The following is a 20,126-nucleotide window of genomic DNA, read 5'->3' on the forward strand; positions in this document are numbered from 1 at the left end:
AGTTCCACTCCATGGCCTCAACTATTTCCTCGGCTTTGCCAAAGAATGAGACGAATTTTCCAGACTGATATTCTTACCGGTGCCGACTCAGTGGCTCACCAAAAATCTAAATCAAAATAAAAGTTCAGTTTTCCACATTCAAGAAAGCGATGAAAGAGATATGTCTGGAATTTTCACTTTAAAAAAAGTCATCAGACCGCATCAATGCCACTTTTGTCATTATGAGAAACATTGCTGTGAAATCTGTTTAAGCCCCTTGGTCCACATCTTCTGCTCTTTAGCATGTGGGCAGCAGAGGTTTAAGGAGCAGCAGAAAAGAGACGTGAGGTTGATTTGAGGTTAAAATGATATTATAGCACCATGAAAGCCCCTTTAACCTGCCCTGCTTCTGAGTAATGAGAAAAAAGCTGGAAAATGCTAAGCTGCGGTAACTCCTGATTGCTCCTTGATAGCCAGTCATGAACTGCAGAAGAAACGTGCTTTAGGAAGAATAGAAAGCAGAAACCTCAGAAACTGAATTTCCTACCATCACTCTCTAACTTCCCCCCATCTTTTCATTATCTCTGCCTGTCGGCCTTAGGAAGCTGGCTTGCCTTCCTGTTGTGTCTTCCTGCCTTTTGCTGTCATCCTGGGATCAATGCTAACCATCAGATCACATCATGAGGGGAGCACACTGCCTTGGCAGCAAACTCCCTTAGGATTTCTGCTCCACTTCAAAAGAAAGACTGTTTTAATTGATGGATGTTGAACCAGGGTAGGACAGACCTGACACGGAAGAGACTGCATGGGGCGGTGAAACTTCTATGTGTGAATCAATGTTACTATAAAATGGAAAAAAATAATAATAAATGCACCACAGCTAACGAGATATTTGTGTGTGTGCATGCGTGTGTGAGTGTGTGCATGTTAGTATGAAATGTCAGCAGAGAAGTGAAAGGCTGCTCCTCATTCCAGTTTGCTGCTCCAAACGACTGGAATGAGCTGCAAACGTCACTGAAGCTCACGACCTTCAGTCATTCACTGCAATCAATAGTTTCTGATCAACGTGTCTGCTTCTGAGTCCTTAAAGACGGTTTCGGGTTTGTTTTGATTATTTGTGCATATAGTAAATGAGAACAGTCCTTTGTCTTTATGTCTAACTGCTTGACCTTATTTTTATCTTATCTGTTTCTCTTTGATGTAAAGCTAATTGTATTTCTGTTGCCGCTGCCTCTTGGCCGGACCGTCGTAAATGAGAACGAGTTCTCAATTCACTCATCTGGTTAAATAAAGGTTAGAAAAATAAGGTTTCGATAACTTTATAAACCTCTCTGTTATAAAACTGACATTCAAATGCCACCCAACTGGTGAGCAGACTGATCGTAAAAGTCAGCCGTGTAGGAGCTACAACCAGAGAAGTAACCAATGCAGACAGCAAACCACCGACATACAAAACATCATTTGGTCAGTCCTCATTCTCATTTAGAGGGCATCAGATCTGGAACTATCTACCATCAGCAATAAAACTGTTAAAGTGTACAACTATTAACTCCCTATTAACTCCCTATTAACTATTAACTGGTTCCAGTCACATGACCCTGTGTTATGTTTGTACCTGAACTGATCCGCTCTGATTAGTACCTACACTGACTTGTAAATAGCAGCCGTTTCTCTTATTATTGTCACTTTATACTATTATTTTATCATGATTATATTCTTACTTCCTATATTTGCTCATTTCTTATTTTTATCTTTCTTTTTTGCACCAAGAACTGCAGCAATTTCCTAATGTTGGGATTCTCGCACGTGTGGCAACCTTCTGATTCTGGCCTATGTGAATGTGTCTCATCAACACGTTTTTCTGTGAGAAGGAAAAGTAAATCACATTTCAAGATTTTATCATTTCCACACCAACTTTACGATATTTGACTTTTCCTACGTTCAACAAGCTCTACCTCTAGAAAAACATTAGTGCATTCCTCAATGTCTTTCTGTGTTGCATCTATAAGTGTCTTCTGCCCTCTGGTGGACAATCTAAGCACTACACATGGCAGGCGCTAATTTTATTCTACTCTTCTTGTAGCTTTGATTCATATTTACACAATAAAATACAACAAATATTATTTTAATTGCTAAAACGTTAGAAGACAAATAGCCCAATTCTTCATCCTTATTTTCCGCATCAGTTTTTAAAAGGTTTTAATAAATGTTGCACTATGACTGCTGGTGCCAACTTCTGCTGAACACAATAGGAACAAACAGTTCTTGAATCACTCTGTAATATTTATTGACAACAGTTTTTTTTCTGTCATGAATTAATCAGGAAGATTTGAATAGAACAGAACGTTTTCCTCTTTGGTTGTTAATGATTCACACGAGAAAAGCGAGATGGGTCTCCTCCGACGTCGGCCCCTCGGTTGTTCTTAAATGAATCATCTCTTCCACGTGTTTGCCTAATGATTGCATGTCTGCACTCGCTCTTTTCCAACATATCATCGCAGACCGTCTGTGGTTATTGGGTCACGGGCCAGCGTGTTCTCCATCGGAGCCGCTGTGGTTTTTATTACCATCATCATTATCACAACAAAAGAAGCACGTTTGCGTGCCTCTGGTTTTTGCCGTGTGCTCTGTGTGATTTTACTTCTGACCTTTTCACAGTGAGAGGATGCTGCACTGATCATTTAGATCAGGGGTGTCAAACTCATTTTAGCTCAGGGGCCACATTGAGGGAAATCTAGTCCCATGTGGGCCGGACCGGTAAATTAAAAAAAACAACTTCAGATTGTTTTCTTTGTTTTAATACAATCAATATAAAACAAGGCTGGAGCCTGAGGACAGTGTATCCAAAATAGTACAAGTACAACACCTGAAGTGTACTTGAAAATTTGAAAAAAAAAATAAATAAATCAACAAAAAAAAAACCATTCCTTAGTGATTCAAAGAGCTTACAGATCACATGGCTAGATCAGTTTCATGCAGCACTTAAAGTATATTTGACTCATTTTACTTTACATCGTTTAGCTTTCACCAGCACATCAATATCAGAAGTCACATCCTGAGTGGCGGCCAACTTCAGGATGTGATTCAAGTTCTTGTGTGAGCCTTGAGCGCAGCTTTTACTCATTACAGAGGAAACTTGCTCACAATGATAACTTTATTTTCACTCTACATTGTAAAGTATGAAAATAAAGTTTTCACAACCATCTCGCGGGCCGGATTTAACCCGCTTGCGGGCCGATCCGGCCCGCGGGCCGCATGTTTGACACCCCTGATTTAGATAAATCGGACTTTGGGCCAAAGTCGTAACTCTTAACTTTGTGAACGAGGGGGGGAAAGCATGGATAAAATGAGCTCAGAACATCTAACTGACTTCTGGAATACATTAGCTGCACATTCTCATAACATCCAAGCAAGAAAGCGGACCACAACACAAACAGCGTAACTGGAGTTTCAATCCTCTGAGCCACAGACAGCTAGTTGGTGTGTTTGCACACTAAGACTATGAGATGCCTATTATGAACCCCGCAGTTGGTTTGTTTTATGTGGACTGTTATTTTGGATCATCCAGAGGGACATGTGTGTGTAATTATAGCATGTGTCTAAACAAAAAAAGGCCATATGGGGTTATGCAGTCATACGGCATCAAAGTGAGGAGTAGTTGTTTGATTGGAAAGCATGTAAGGGCATGCAGGCGGCAGAAGCCTAGTGGGTTCAGCTCTGAGCCCGGAGACGGAATCCTGCAGGATCAAAGATCCGCCGAGGCTGATGCAGCGTCTGACGGGACCGTGACGTGGGTTGTGATCCAGTCGGAGTTCAGCTCAAGCTTTAATGCCGTATCTAGATCACAGAGGCTTCTCGTATTCTGTCAGGACACAGAAAATATCTCCCAGCAGATAGAAGTAAGGTCAAACATGAATGAAGACGAGACTCAGGCGGGAGGAGGCGTGGAGAAATGATAGAGGGAAAATTATGATGCTTCGGGGGGAAAGAAAAACAAGGGGAGATGGCTCGGGAGGGAGGAGACGGGGGAAAGTAGTATTGCAGAGCGGCAGAGCTGAAAGTTGTAGCCACGTCAGCACAACAGAACAAGGCTAAAGTGGAACCCAACCCCTCTTCCCTCCCAGTCTACCTCCCCAGTTTCACTGGTTTTCCACTGTTCTGCTCTATGGAAAAGTCTCATCTTTTAATCTCCCAAACTAAAACGTTTAACTCACATCTGCACCTACACTGTTTAAGACAAGAGGAGAGACAGTGTGAAGGTAAACCGAGGACACCTCCTGCTTCTGGTCTAAACTAAACTAAACTAAACTAAACTAAACTAAACTAAGCTAAACTAAGCTAAACTAAGCATGGAGTTGATTCTATCTATAAGATTTTAACAAGCAGAAGGAGAAGCAACGACAACGGCAATTACATAACAGCATTACGGTCATGGAAAGGTCTAAAAAAGGTGTTTTTGAGCATGTTTGCTAATGGATTTTCAACATTCGGAGCTTTCTATAATCAGGTGTGCACGGAAGTGGTCCGCAGGTGCGCACGCGCTGTCAAAATAAACAACGCGCACCTGACAAAAAGCTGCAGCACGCATTTGCGCACCTTAGACTTTGTGAAGGAAGGAAGACATTTCTGGAGATGTCCAAAAAGCAAGCTCCATTAAGTAATTATTTTGGTGTTCCTCCGCCTCCAAAAAAAAACGTCAGACTGAGTCGGAACCGCAAAAGAAAAGAGGATTCGCGGAGAAGTGGCTGCAGGAGGTCGGCTGGATTCAAACAAACGATGAACGCACAGAGACTTGGTGCAGATTATGCCGTGAAAATCCCACCCTGGCAGACAAAAACTGCGCCTTTTACATAGGCACTAAAAACTTCAATCATCCAGCGTTTGATAAACGTACTAACGGCAGAGAACATCAGAAAGTTGTTCGGGAAGTCAATAATGAAGCTGAACGCAGTCCGGACCATGATGATGAGGATGATGAGAGTCTGTAGAAATAAAAACGGCATTTATGCCATTTTAAAGACTTCAGTGCTCTGAAATAGTAATTTTGTTAAGTGCTTTAACATTTATTTGATTTGATTGTTGTTATCACAAAAGCAGCTGTTTACATGTTGTGTTTTACATTCAGACAATTCAGTCATGTTATTTGAAAATTAGAAGGTTTAAGTGAAGTTATATGTACCTGTTGTACTTATTGTTTTCAGACAAAATTAAAATATGTTGCATTGTCAACGCGTTACTCAGTTTTGTTCCTATTGTGAGCTGAGTTAAGAATTAAGTGCTTTAAAAAATGTGAGGACCAAGCAGCAACCATAGGTTCTCCCCTGAGTACCAACCCAAAAATATTATGTGCACCCCTGTATATAATTCAATAACCTCCAGATGTTTCATGTAAAGTTACAAATTCATCTTATGTCTGAAACTTGTACATCTGTTCTATTGTTAGCTTTTCAAAATACTGTTCTAATGTTAGTTAGGTGAAAAAATACTGGTGGGAGGTGTTCGTTCCATGTCTTGTGGTCCTGTTTCAGGGTTTATAGTGTTGAGATATAAAACTGCAAGGCCCAAAATGCATCAGCACAGCCTGTGAAACATTGGCCTCGTTCGAGATGAGCAGCGCCTCGTCTGGAAAAGAGACGAGAGCAGTCGGACACAGCGGGGGGCGTGGCTAAAAGCCGGCCTTTCAGTCGGACAGATTTCCCTACATGTAGCTCGCGGGTGATGATGGATGAAGCATTCATATTTGTTTCACTTGTAATTTTAATTCTGGCGCCTGTTAGCAGCTGAAACACATCCTCACATGCTTGTGGATGTCATAGATTGTAGACACGTGTCTATGAAGGTATGACTAATAATACGTAAAGGTTATCAGCTGTAGATGTTGTGTGCTTATAGGAAATGTGACAAAAGAAACCCTGTTTGGCCTACATAGTTGTCATCATCAACGTAACACGATTTACAGAATACATGTGGCCAACTAACGTTTCGCATTCTGCCACTGGATGTTTGGATCAAAATGGGAACCAATCAGATCTTAGATCAGGTGAGAGCCAGGCGTTTCCCATCATGCCCTAGGGTTTTGCAGCCGGTGGAGAGCAACTGAAGCACCTCCCCAATCTGCTGCTGCCTTGATCTCACGAAGTTATTTGTTGCCTTTGTAGGCATGATGTCAGATGAAGTCGGCGTCAAGTCGGACACAAATCTAACCGGCATGCACCGCGCGCCGATCACCGGTGATCTAATCTGCGCAGGACTGTCTCATCTCGAACACGGCCAATCTGTTTTCTCTGCTCCAGATGGCGTGATTTAAATTATTTAGGGAATTCATTCAAAACTTTCCATTTACTTTATCCACTCCCAGCTGTTCTGTCATGTTAATTTAACGAAGTTTGGCCAAAAATATTCTGAATAATTGACGTAAAGGTGTGGGTGACTAATTTAATCAATACATTTGTACTGGTCTCTGGTAGTAATGAATGCCTTGTGAGTCATTCTCTGAGGGAAAAAAAACGAATGCGCCTGTTTGAGGATTTAGAAGTCAGCCAGGGGAGAAGATGGCAGGATTTGGAGTCGTCTTTCCTGATATTTAGAAATCTTGCCTGTGATTGGTTAATAGCAGCACGTCTCTACAACTGACTCTGTTTGCATCGATGTTTAATTTCCACTAATAACACAAGCCTGGGGGTGTTCTACGATCTCCGAGCTTTGGCAGATCCTCATCACTTCATCCTGAATGATTTTATATCGTCGGATCGCATGGCCTTATCTGTTGGTGTTAAATTTAAGGGAGAAATGTCTAAGGCCCTGTCCACACGTAGCCGGGGATCTGCCAAAACGTAGATATTTTTCTACGTTTTGGCCTGTCATCCACACAAAAACGGAGTTTTTTCACACGAAAACGGATCTTTTTAAAAACTTCGGCCAAAGTGAAGATCTGCGTTTTCTCCGTTTTGGGTGTCTGCGTGTGGACGGACAAAACCGGAGTTTTAAGGTCCGCAACGTCACTTTCAAAAAAATGTCTGACATCACGTGTGCGACCTGTGTTTACACTAGCTGACAGCATGGATGCCCTCAGAGCTGCGCTCGCTTTATCAGTTGTCCAAGCGCTTTTTGCTTGATTGTTTTTGCAAGCGGAATTACTGCTCCTTGCGGAAGACCACAGACGAAGGACGAGGTTAAGAACGGGGGAAGTACTGCCGCCTACAGGTCTGGCATGTCCTTAACAACGTATTTATCCGGGTACGTGTGGACAGATTTTTTTAAAACGAGGTGGTGTGGATGCAAGTTTTTGGAGGGGCGGATATTCGTTTTTAAAAAACCCGGCTACGTGTGGACTAGGCCTAAATGATTGTGTGAGTGAAATAGTGGGATGATAAAAATAATTATAACATAAATTGAGATTAAATTTGCAGTTTGGTAACAAGCGTCCAGAAAGGTATTAAAAGATTTCACATATTCCAGAATTATTTAATATTTTTATGATTTGGAATGATTGTGATGCATTAAAATGCGTTGCTATTTTTCACCAGCGTCTTCAAACTGAACCATAATGGCCTTCAAAGGACTTTAAATTTCATTTACCTTGCAGAAACCCATCCCCCCCCACCCCCCACCCCCCACCCCCCCACCCCCCCTTGGTTAATTTCAGAATGTTCAGTTGGTCGACTCACCTGGGTAAAGCTGTTTGGTTGGGGCGCTGAGCTGGGCGTCTCTGGATACTCTGTAAGCCACATCGGGTCCTTGTGACGACCTCCTATGTGAACAGAAACCCGTCGTTCTTGTAACACCCTCAGGTAAATTGTGAAAATCTAAAATCTTCAAGAGGTCAGCTGGTTCCGCTACGAAGAGAAAGAGACATAAAGAAAAAAAAAAGGTGTTAGCTTTATGGAGAAAACTTATTGCAGTACCTTTTTAGTCCGAACACATTTCTTTCACCATTTGGTCCATTTTCTTTCGTCTGCTGAGTCAGAAAGTGGAGTTACTCAGCAGGACAATTCACAGATGTGGTTCAGAGAAAATTTATGTTCTCCATTTAGGCGCTAAGGAGAGACGTGCCCATTTATAGGTTTCCATGATCATGGGTTACAGCTGCACAAAAAACCTCATCTTTCCAACCAATTCACAGCAAAGTCCACCGCTGACCCACTCTGACCACAACCGTGCAATTAGCACACTCCCAGGCCGGCCGCCTTGGCTGTAACCGGGCCACCACAGAGGTACAGTGGGTCAGAACAATGTGACATGGAGTTTGACCCAGGACCGCAATGTCACATGCCAAAACCATCCAGGACAAACAGCTGTTCTTGCAGCCAGAGACACACATAACAAGCTACACGATGACAAGCAGCACGCCTCGTCTGAGTGAAGATCTGAACAGGGAGTACTAAAAATGTTAACAGCAACAACAAAAAAAGCCTTAGAAAACAATATTTTAGGATGAAAATATCAAGAATAAAAGTCTAAATCTAAAAGGAGACCTCACAGTCCCTGTAAATACTTCAAAACGTAAACGTTTAACAGCCACATCCATTTAAGAGAGAACAGTGGGTTAAAAGGTGAGGAGATGAACAGGCACAAGAAAACGGAGCTTTAGCGCCGTCTGCATGCCCTGCAACAGCTGGATGTCATTAGGCTTAGGACTCATGTGCAGCAGATATCAACAAAAAAAACTTTACGTTCTTAAACAGAGATTTCTGTTTAAAAAAACACGTTGGCTGCATGTGTTTCCCCCAGCTGTGCAGTTTAAAAAAAAGATAAAAGGAAAAGCCCCTCTTCCTTTTTCTGACCTTATCAAAGAGATAAAGACTTACCTAAAACACAGAATGCAAATTAAAAAGAAAAACCAAAGCCTGGACAACTAAACTAACTGAATGCACACTTTGGCTGAGTAAAGAAAAAGCATAAATGTCTCTATGGAGGAAAGCTTTTGGTCTGCATATAATACGTGTGGCATAAGGCAATTTTCTAAGTCATATCATGGTAACTAAAATATTTTGAGTTGATTGGACGAGCAAATTTAATTTAATAAGCTTCAAATGTATGAGTAAAATTTATTAAGAAATTTTATTTATGAAAACTTAAAATTTTCTGTATCGAAACTCAAAAATTTTGAGGCAATTGATTGCCTCAAAATTTTTGAGTTCTGGGAACTTATTCGAGTTTACAGTGATAGGCTTTGGGAGTAAAGCGATGCTTTTAAATCATTTTTTTGGCAACGTATTTAAAAAAATACTCTACCACACCTATTTCATTAAAAAGTTACCCATTCCAGGCTTGATCTATACCAGTGAGTGATCTACAATCGCACTCCTGTCAGTCGACCCCACAGGGGTAATAACAAAAGTACATGTATATACACATGTGCAGTAAGCTAGTATTGTAACCTTCGACTACTAAAAACCACGAATAAAAAAGAAAAACTTGGGTTCTAGAACTATTCAGCATACTGTAAGGGACACAGATGTACTATGTAAAGCTGGTATCGCACAAGTATTGAACACATACTGAGTATTGATTTTATTGTGTACCAGGATAAGGCAGTGCAGCTTATACTGAGGAGTTATACACTCTTACTGCAGAGGGGGTGAAGGACCTATGGTAGCGTTCTGTTTTACATCTGGGATGTCTCAGTCTGCCTCTGAAGGAGCTGTCTGTGGTCTCCACAGTAGAATGCAGTGGGTGGGAGGGGTTTTTAAGATGGAGGTCCTCTTCTCCAGCGTCCTCCTATCACACTTCTCCTTGACTGAATATAGTTGGCAGCCCAGAACCGAGCTAGCTTTGTGAATTAGCTTGTTCAGTCTCTTCCCGTCTCGGTCCGAGTTGCCTGCACCCCAGCAGACCGCAGCAAAGTAGATTACAGATCCAACAACAGAGTGATAAAAGAATTTTAGCAGCTGGGAATTAACTTAGAAGGACCTTAGTCTCCTTAGGAGGTGGAGGCGGCTGTGGCCCTTCTTATAGGGCATCTGTGTTGTTGGACTAGTTCAGTTTGCTGTTGAGGTGAACACCCAGGTACTTAAAGGGATTCACCACCTCAATGTCTGCACCCTGGATTTTTACTGGTGAGTGGGTGGGGTGGGGGGGTTAACAAGCTCAGCTCATGTGTTTACATGCTTCTGTCAATGCATAAATAATAAATCTCTACAACATTTCAAAGAACAATGCAGGAACTATACAGCACAGCAAGACAGCCTTCAGACTAGAGGATTGTTAATGTCCCAAATTAACAACAGGTTAAAGGTTTTACATGATTTCAAACATTAAAATCATAAAGCAAAAACAAAAAATGTCTTTTTTCCTTCATGATTTGGCACTATATAAATAAACTGAATTTAAATGAATTATGAAGTTAAAGTTCCATTAGTTCCACAAGATCCAAGCGGCCGAAATGAGTTTCCTCCGTAGGGTGGCCGGGCTCAGCCTTAGAGAGAGGGTGAGGAGTTCGGACATTCTGGAGGGACTCGGAGTAGAACCGCTGCTCCTCCGGATCGAAAGGAGTCAGTTGAGGTGGTTTGGGCATCTGGTCAGGATGCCTCCTGGACGCCTCCCTGGGGAGGTGTTTCGGGCATGTCCTGCCGGCAGAAGGCCCCCGGGTCGACCCAGGACACGTTGGAGAGGTTACATCTCCAATCTGGTCCGGGAACGCCTTGGGGTCCTGCCGGAGGAGCTGGTGGAGGTGGCTGGTGAGAGGACGGTCTGGAGCTCCCTAGTTGGGATGCTGCCCCCGCGGCCCGGACCCGGATAAGCAGAGGAAGACGACGACGACACACACTGGTGAAATTACATCTCTGCATTTGACCCATCCCCGTGGGGAGCAATGAGCTGCAGCTGCAGCGGTGGCTGCGCTCGGGAACTATTTGGTGGTTTAACCCCCCAATCCAACCCCTTAAAGCTGAATGTGAAGCAGGGAGGCATTGGGTCCCATTTTTAAAGTCTTTGGTATGACCCGACAGGGATTTGAAGCCCAATCTCACAGACCCAGGGTGGACACTCTACCATTAGGCCACTGAGAAGGTGGTTATAAAAAGCATTGTAGGAGACATATGTGTCATTTCTTTTTGCGCACTTGAGAGGAGGCTTTGCCTCATGTTATTAGTTAATTGCTTGTGGAAGCACCAGCCTACTTAAGCCAACACAGATTGGACTCAGGTGTGGCTGGATGGGACAAACAGTTTTTTACTGTGTGGCGAGGACTGTGGCTGTGTGTAAAGGACTCTGCGGACTGTCATTGGGGCAAGTAACGCATTCACTGAATCCCACCTTCATCAGCTTTCTGCGTGGAGTTTGCATGTTCTCCATGTTGCTGGGGGCCACTTTGAATCAGGTTGACTAATCATTAGTTGTTTTCTGAGATTTTCTTTCAAATTTGTCCTTGCTAAGGCTAACTGTTGGACGATTTTGGCGGACGTGAGAAACCACACATGAGGTGATAAAAAAATCATGTGTACAACAGATAGTCTCTCAGAGTGTGGTGTATGCCAACACTGAAAAAATGACACAATAACTGATTTCACACCCAGTTATTCCCCAATCAGACCAGAAATCTCGCAAAACCTCTCGAGATCAAATGCGAGTTTGGAGTAAACAAACATGGCAGCGGAAGAGCTTGCCGCAAGCTAACATCACATTGCTTTCTGAGTAGCTACACCTCACATTCATCTGGCAGCACGTTGTCCTGATGAGCTTTCAAGCAGACCAAAAAACTCTTAACACACCACACACGGCAGGAATGTCTGATGAGAACATTTTTAAAGCCATGATTGTAATCAGTTAGTATAGGAATCTAGACAGACAATAGCCAAAGCTAAATGATTTTCCACTTCATGTCAGCCACGCTCTATTGTAGCCTCAAATTGTCTGCCATGGGCCCGATCTGTTTTGTGTTAGGCCAATCACAGCGCTCTATTGGTTTGGTGAGCGTGATGATGCAACAGAGTGAAACAACTAAGATGGCAAAAAGCTTGTTTGAAACTGCTTTTGCATCAACTTGGACTATTTAGACTTGATTTTTTCTTTGAGTCTAGAGCAAATAGAGGTACTTAGATCATTTATTTTATAAAAGAATGTATTAGCTTCTTCTTTGACTGTATGGAGGACTGTCCTGTTGGCTGACATTCATAGTGGTGTGTGTGTCAGATTGTTTGTTGTCAACTAGCACAAGAGACAGTTTGAAAGACAACCATAGATTCCAGCCCACAGCTCAGTCCATGGGTCAACTATATATTCAGACATATAGGATGACTTGCCAGGCTAGTAATCAGTAGGTTCCTTAGGACTGTTGAAAGGAGAGAATTGGGTCACAAATCTACATGATTACCTCACTGTGTGAACCAGGCCAACCCCACAAACACAACAACAAGAACCAGTGATGCATAAAGGTAAACAAACTGCTGTAAATGTCTACCATAATTCAATGATAGTGTGATTTTACACTTGCCAACATCCAGGAGCATATAACCTTTCTGAAAACAGATCAATCAATCACTCGTAGCTGCACTGAGTCTGTCCATACAAGGCATGGAAACAACTGTCCTCCAGTTAGACCAGTGACCAGAGTCTAAATGATGCAGTCAGATTAAAGCCATGCTGCAGTGTTCCAGTTGGATAGGAATGTTGTAACCAGCCAGCCTAAGGCTCTCTTCATTAAACATCTTCATTATGCCAACAAGCTGTCCTCTTGTCCTTTTTTGGTTGCAGTCTCGCATTAATCTAACGAGACAGACACCGAAGGGGACAGGCTGAAAGTACTGCCTTCATCTCTAATTTACACCTCCACCCAAGCTACACATTACTTATAGTATGGTTGTTTTATGTGGTAATGATCCTATACATCCTATCCTATACACTCAGGCGCTTGTTTGTAATTTCTGTCTTCAAATCAGGGTATCTGCAGGTTTAAGGGAGCCAAATTTAAGACTTTTTAAGACCTTTTTTAAGGCCACTTTGACCAAATTTAAGCTATTTTTAAAATAAAACTTAAGCTATAATTTCCAGCTATTGCCTGGAACCGGTGCTGACCACGTCGTGAACGTGGGATTAGCCATCCAGTTACCATTAAACTTGCACTTCCCATGGCGCAAGCGCCCACTAGCTTAACCAGCTAATGTGCTCATCTGAAAAATAGCCCCCTTTCACAACCAACTGAATGTGTACGGTTCCGCTTACGCCAACATCATACACAAAAAATGCTGAACACTAACTAGAAATTCACGAAAATTTTTATAGAAATAAAAGAATCTTGTTTATTGGGTCTTTGGTAATTTAAGACCTTTGGAAACTGGATGTAAGGATTATTTGTCATTTTTAAGAATTTTCAAGGCCTTAAATTTGGAAAAGCAAATTTAAGACTTTTTAAGACTTTTTAAGGACCCGCGGATACCCTGTCAAATATAACCATCAGCTCTCCTCAGATGTTTCCAACACACAACTTTATTGGTTTATAGCTCACTACAACACACACACATACTGATAAACGATTCAGTAAAGTATCTTTGGGCAACGAAAGCCCACCATCACAATTCATCCAAACCATCACTGTCAATGTAGCAATAACGGGAACACAATAACATCCAGCTCAGAACAGCTGAGGGGGGAAAATGAAAAGAAGGTTTGTAGGGACAGTCAATCCTGTTCTGACCCATGATGTGTGTGTGGGTGTGTGCTGCTTGCAAATCCACCCAGACACACTCCAATCCCAACAAGAAGCCTTTGGGAAACATTAGAGTTCCATTTGTTCCATACCAGTCAAACTGTTCCACTCAAATTTTTAATTATTCTTTTCTGACATCTTCTAAGTCCTCAGAGGTTTACCTGAATGTGGAAACAGGACCCCGACCAACGGCTGAGGAAAACACAACAACAACCAAGAAGAACAACGTCTGAAAGAATCATCATAAAATATTTCTTTTTCCTGCAAAGAGGGAAAAATATCTTCCTAGTTCACCTAATGCAGTTGGACACTTAAAGTTCTAAAAGCAAACAAGATAACTTCCAATTTCCCTCGCTCTTTCACACACGCACAAACACCTTCTTTCATAGAATTCTGTCACCGGCGCTCGACCTGCCGTCTCGACCACTTCCTAAGCCACACGTGTGGGTCTCAATCCCACCTTGTTAAGCTGAGATGTTTACAGACGTTGCATGGCAGGTCCCAGAAGAAACCAACACCTCTGGAAGTGGACGCTAAAAATAACTTTCACTCTAAACCACGGACCTTCATATCTAAGAGGTAGGTTCACCTCAGATACACAGAAACTGTTTATGTGACTCGGGCTTGTGTACATTCACTCATGGTTGGTCTGCTGTCACCCATAAAGTCTGTTAACTGCTTTGATACGAGTCAATATGACCAAAGTTGGAGAAAAAGTAAGTTTGATGCAACATTTTGGCTTCAGCAAATCATGGGGACCTGTATGGTATTCCTTTGCGTCTCACATTGTAGCCTACATAGATTCCTACAGAGAGTTCCTTGGACCTAAAAGGAGAGCCATAAATCAGTAATTTTCATAGATATTAAGCAAACATTTAATATTTTAATAGCTAACAGTCACTCACAATGTATACTCTGAGTCCTGACTGATTATTTTCACTTTACTTGTGTTGTTTTTGTTTGTTTGTTTTTGGTTTTTTGTTTTCACCTGATACCAAAATTTTATTAGAAATATTTTTAGGTGTTCAGACACAGAGACAGAAATGAAAAAGAAAGGGAGGAGAGGAAAGGAAGAAGTGGGAGTAAAAAGTTCACAAAAATATACAATAAAGGATGTACAAGAATCTGCTTCTAGACCTGCAGAAATGGAGAAGAAAAATGACACACAAAAATACAACAGAACCCAAATATCACTGCACCAACCACATGAGGACAGTAAAAAAAATTTGCTGAAAAGCACACGTAATAATTTATTGTGCATTTTGTGTCAACCACAGCCATAGATTGTGTTAAAAATGTATTGAGCCCTCTGTGATGTCTTGCTAAGATTTTTTTAGTTTTTTTTTTTTTTCGTGTACAAGATAGTCGATATCAGAACTCAGATTCTGTCAGTCTCCTGTCAGGCTCTTTCTGGTCCCAGTTCAGCTACTTTTAGTCAGTTTGAGCCGCTTACGTTGGACTGCCTTTGGGCTTTTGTTAACTCTGTAAAACTTGCTGGCTCTCCCTTGGATGTGATGCCCCCTAGGCTTTTAAAATAAGTTTTTTTAATCAGTTTGTCCTTGGGTTCTTGCCATTTCTAATCAGAGCATTGTCTCTAGAGTAGTACCAGGGAACTGGAAACATGCTGTTGTTCAGCCTTTAAAGTTAAAGTTAAAGTCGCATTAGTTGTCACACACACAGGTGTGTGTGCGAAATTTGTTCTCCGCATTTGACCCATCCCCTGGGGGAGCGGTGAGCTGCAGACACAGCCGCGCTCGGGAACTATTTGGTGGTTTAACCCCCCAATCCAACCCCTCAATGCTGAGTGTCAAGCAGGGAGGCATTGGGTCCCATTTTTTCAAAGTCTTTGGTATGACCCGACCAGGAATCGAACCCCTGATCTCCCAGTCTCAGGGCAGACACTCTACCACTAGGCCACTTACTGAAGACATCTACCTTGTCCATTTATTGACTTATCTCCAGACTTCCTTATATTTCTAAAGTACTGGAGAATGTAGTTTACTCACAGTTGACTGAGTATTGATGGGAAATGACCATTAGGAAAAATTCCGCTCTCGTTTTAAGCCAGTCCACAGTACAGAATCGGCAATGCTCCGGTTTTTAATGACATTTTATTGGCAACTGATTCCGGAGACTTTGTTATTTTGGTATTGTTGGACCTATCGGCTGCATTCAATACTGTTAATCGTGCTCTCCTGATTTCTAGGATGGAACATTTTGTGGGTGTCCGCGGAGTCACGCTGGATTGGTTTGTGTCGTACCTAGCTGACAGAACCTTCAGTGTTTCATAGGGGGATTTTACTTCCTCTAATGCTTCATTCTTTTGCAGGGTTCCCCAGGGTTCTGTGTTGGGCTCATTGTTGTTTTCTCTGTATTTGCTACCTCTTGGTTCAATTTTTAAAAAACATGGGTGTCATTTTCACTGCAATGCAGATGATACCCAGGTATACGTGCCTTTTAAGAGGGGCCACAATCATGCTTTGCAGTCTCCTTTAGATAGTTTTGTTGACGTTAGGCAATGGATATTCCCTAACTTCCTTATTTTTAATGATAAAAAGACAGCGGTTGTAGTTTTTGGTCCAAGTACTTTGTCTAGGGTGGGTGCAGTGGACCCTGGTCATCTCGCCCCATTCTTGAAACTGAGTGTAACTTCCCTGGGTGTTGTACTGGATGAGGATCTTGTCTTGGACAGACAGATCATTGCGGTGACTAAATCTAGTTTTTTTATCAATTAAGAAGGATCGCCAATGTAAAGACCTTGCTGTCAAAAAAGTATTTTGAAACAGTAATCCAGGCTTTTATTACATCAAAGCTTGATTACTGTAACTTTTTGTACCTTGGTGTTTCACATTCCCACCTCTCGCATCTTCAGCTAGTGCAGAATGCTGCTGCACAGCTGCTCACTGGGACAAAAAAGATGGCGCATGTTACTCCTGTCCTGGCCTCACTGCACTGGCTGCCTGTTCATTTTAGAATCCAGTACAAGGTGCTTTTATGGGCTTTTAAATCTTTCTTTTGAAAACCTCTTTTTACGATTTGGCTTTAAACCCAGCATGAGTGTCTTTTTAGTGTTTTTTAGTGTTAGTTCCTCAGCTTTAGTCTTCATGCATTTTTATGTTGTGTATTGTTTTAAATTTCTGTGAAGCACTTCGGTCGGTTTTATACTGTTAGGGTTAGGGTTAGGTGCTATACAAATAAAGCTGCCTTGCCTTGCCATAGTATTGTGAGATTTTCCTCATCATGACGTGAAATTAAGGTGGTTTTCACTTCTTCCATTAATTCTAGGCCTTTTATTAAATATGAAGGAGTTACCAAATACTTTAACTTTACAAAACTGATAAAACAGTCTTTATTCTCTTCTTATTCATTTTTAAATTAAATATCATCTTTATGATTGAGTGTTCAGTATAACTTGTACAACTGGAAAATGAAAATGTTGAACTGAGTCTGTAAAGCATCACTGTGAATGTTTAACTTTGTTTTAAGACTTATGAGGCTGTTTGTCAGACGCTGTTTAGATGAGGTCTCAGCACAGTAAAGCGTAATGAATTCATAAAAGTTCTCTTAAAGTGTGACTTCATTAAAAAAGTTGGGGTGTTGCATTTAGAAGAGAATAAGCTAACTTCACTGATGGGCTTTTTTTTTTTTTTTTTTGCTGAAAATGAACACGCTTCAGAGTGCTTGATTCATAATCCCCTCTATTGGATCAGAGCCAAGACTGAGGTGGATCCCATCCTTCTACATATTCATATGAACACATTTACACACACAAGCTCTGTAACAACCCACAGCGACCCCAGACAGCACCCGTTTCATCTGACAGGAGAAGGGGTGCCGTACCAGTGAGTTGGAGCATTTTACTTGGGTGGGTGGGTGATGGGGATTAACATTCTCGGGTCTTTCGCTGACCCCCACCCTTCTGGGTTTTTTTTTTTTTTCTTGAATTGAGGCCTCTGAGGCACATGCTTGACCTAATGCTGAGGACAAGCAGTAATTAGCAGCCATAAAGAGAGGACCCCGACTCTCCTGGAAACCAGCACAGCTAAATCCAAGAATGCACGAGGAGAAACTTCCCCCTCCTGGCGTGCATCACAGGCCGGCGGGGTGCAGGAGGCTTTTATGATTTCACCTGATTTTGTTATAAAAGTCAATGCCAGCTGTTGTGAAGTTACAGCCTTGCTGTGAAGACAGCAGGGTACAATTTGGGTCCTTGTTTTAATTACTTAAGGCAGAATTAAGTATCTTAAAAGAGGAAGGAGAACAAATCAAGTCACACAATAAACTGGAATCCCTAAAAAAACAACAGTCAGGACAAAAACACCCAAAATCCAGATTTACTCAGTTGGATATGCTGTATGAAGTGAAGTAATGTCCCCACACATATTAATCAGTATTATTATAGTATAGATCAGGCATGTCCAATGTGCCCCCACATGCATGTCTAAAATGGCACAATGATGTTTCCCCATCAGGCTGTATCTATATTTGAATATTTTATGTTAATTTTGAAGGTGTTGAACCTTTAAAATTTAACCCATACAATTGCAGAGGTCTAGTAGGAATGAATGCCTTGTAAGTCGTACTCGGGGGACAAAAAGAATTTAAAAAACGGTGCACCATTTCGAGGACCTAGAAGGAAGCCACATCTCAGCTGAGCTTCAGACGGCGGGTTTTGGCACAGACATCATATACGTAGACACCTCACGGACTGGCACTTCCAACTGGAGCCACCGTAGTGGCTGACCGCCATCTTGGATGGGTCTCCATTCACTCCCAGTACATTCACTTCTACTGAGGAAGGTATTTACCCAACTACAAAACACATTTTATTATGCTTATCACAAAATCAGACATAAGGTATGGCATAATAATTAAAATAGAAATATAATTAAATAAATTAAAATAAATCAAATAATTAAATCCCAGGCTAGAAAAGTTTATAGTAATTCCACGTAATGTTTTCAATAGTGCGCCAGCTGTTGCAACCGTAGTCTGCATATAAAACAGACATAGTTGCTCACTCTGCACTGACTCCAGTTGGCTTTGGAGACTGAGGAACCCAACCAATATGGCGGCAATGCAGTTATGCTCTCCAGCGCCCAAAGGGGCGTCTACATATTCATGTCTATGGGTTTTGGAGTCTTATTTTCTGATATTTGGACATCTCACCTCAGATTGGATAACAGCAACACAACTTTACCACTGACTTGCAACGCTGATGTTTTATCTCCACCAAAAACACAAGCCTGGAGGAGTTTCCTGTGTGTTTGTGTTGCTAATGCTAAAGGTTAGCTTCTACTAGCCGAGACGTTCTCTGCTGTTTCCTGGACGACGCTAAGCCAAAAACAGCCCTTCCCATTTCAAGTCAAGATGGGTGAGTCCATGAACATTATGATTCAGCAAACATAGATCTGAGTTCTAGAGTTCCACCATCTATTTTCTATCAGAAGCTAATGCAGGAGATAAGTGTAGGAGACTATTTTCATGTTCAGCCTGCATAAAAACCTCAGAGTGACAGAATATTCTATGAGAAATATTCATAAAAAATTGTTTTCAATGTGTCACACTTTAAAGTAATATAAATATTGTTTTGAGCAGTCTAAAAAAATAAGCCTACTATTTTTTATTAAGAATACAAAAATCTGTGTAATTTAAGGACTATAAACTTTAAGTTTCTAGCCGTCATCTTGAGAATAGATTCTACTGGAATGGATTCCTCTGTAAGCTCCTCACAAGTCACCACAGCAGCAAAAGTCCCAGAGCCTTATATTATTCAGCCTGAAACCTTCCATCAAATCCTTTTACTCAACAGTTTTCCTTCATAAGAGAGCTTTTGACAGCAAAAGCTGACTTTGATTTAGTTGAAGCAGCCGCAAAACAAAACTGTTCTCCTTTAATAACGTATAAACCCAACAATGCACTCGAGCCTCCAGGTTTATAAAAAGGAAACAAAACAAGCCTAAGAGCCAAAGTACATCTCCAGTCCTTAGGTTCGTTATTTAGTGCGACCTGAGATTGAAATCATACTGGAATTTTTACAGTTCATGCTGAATTGAGCACTTTGCACACTCTACTTTGGCACAAATTTCTGCAGACATGCAAATTATTGCAAGCACCCAGCAAAATGCTACACCAGTGAGCAACACGTCCACAAAACGTGGTGAAATGTGACTCCTACTATTGTATCATATATTGTATTTATACCATGAACAAGACCAAAAATTGGTGGAAAAATGTGCAAATTTAAGGCTAAAAGTTGGGGTTTTTTTTGTTTTTGTTTTTTTTTCTGCACAGGGATTTTGAGAGAAAAAATCTGTTTTAATTTTCCGTTTTAATTGATACATTATTGCGTTTTTTGCAAATGACATACCAGTATTTTCCATCTGAATATTACTGATAGAAAATCTCGATTCCAAGAACTTAAACGTTTGGCATGTTACAGGTTTAAGATGCACTTTTGTCTGATTTTTTTATCTTTGTTAGGAGAGTCCGTACTCCGTTT

The 20,126-nt window shown here is 41.4% G+C and overlaps 1 protein-coding gene across 2 annotated transcripts in view; it reads right to left on the reverse strand.

Annotated features, from left to right (window-relative positions):
- Nucleotides 1–20,126, reverse strand: part of col5a1 (procollagen, type V, alpha 1) — a 118,677-nt gene that overhangs the window by 79,146 nt on the left and 19,405 nt on the right. For both annotated transcript variants that reach the window (XM_015943244.3, XM_015943243.3), the window contains exon 2: nucleotides 7,647–7,814. In XM_015943244.3, the coding sequence (XP_015798730.3) occupies nucleotides 7,647–7,814 (168 nt within the window). The remainder of the gene's footprint in view (nucleotides 1–7,646; nucleotides 7,815–20,126) is intronic.

Source organism: Nothobranchius furzeri, chromosome 6 (assembly GCF_043380555.1).
Source record: "Nothobranchius furzeri strain GRZ-AD chromosome 6, NfurGRZ-RIMD1, whole genome shotgun sequence".
NCBI classification, from domain to species: Eukaryota; Metazoa; Chordata; class Actinopteri; order Cyprinodontiformes; family Nothobranchiidae; genus Nothobranchius; species Nothobranchius furzeri.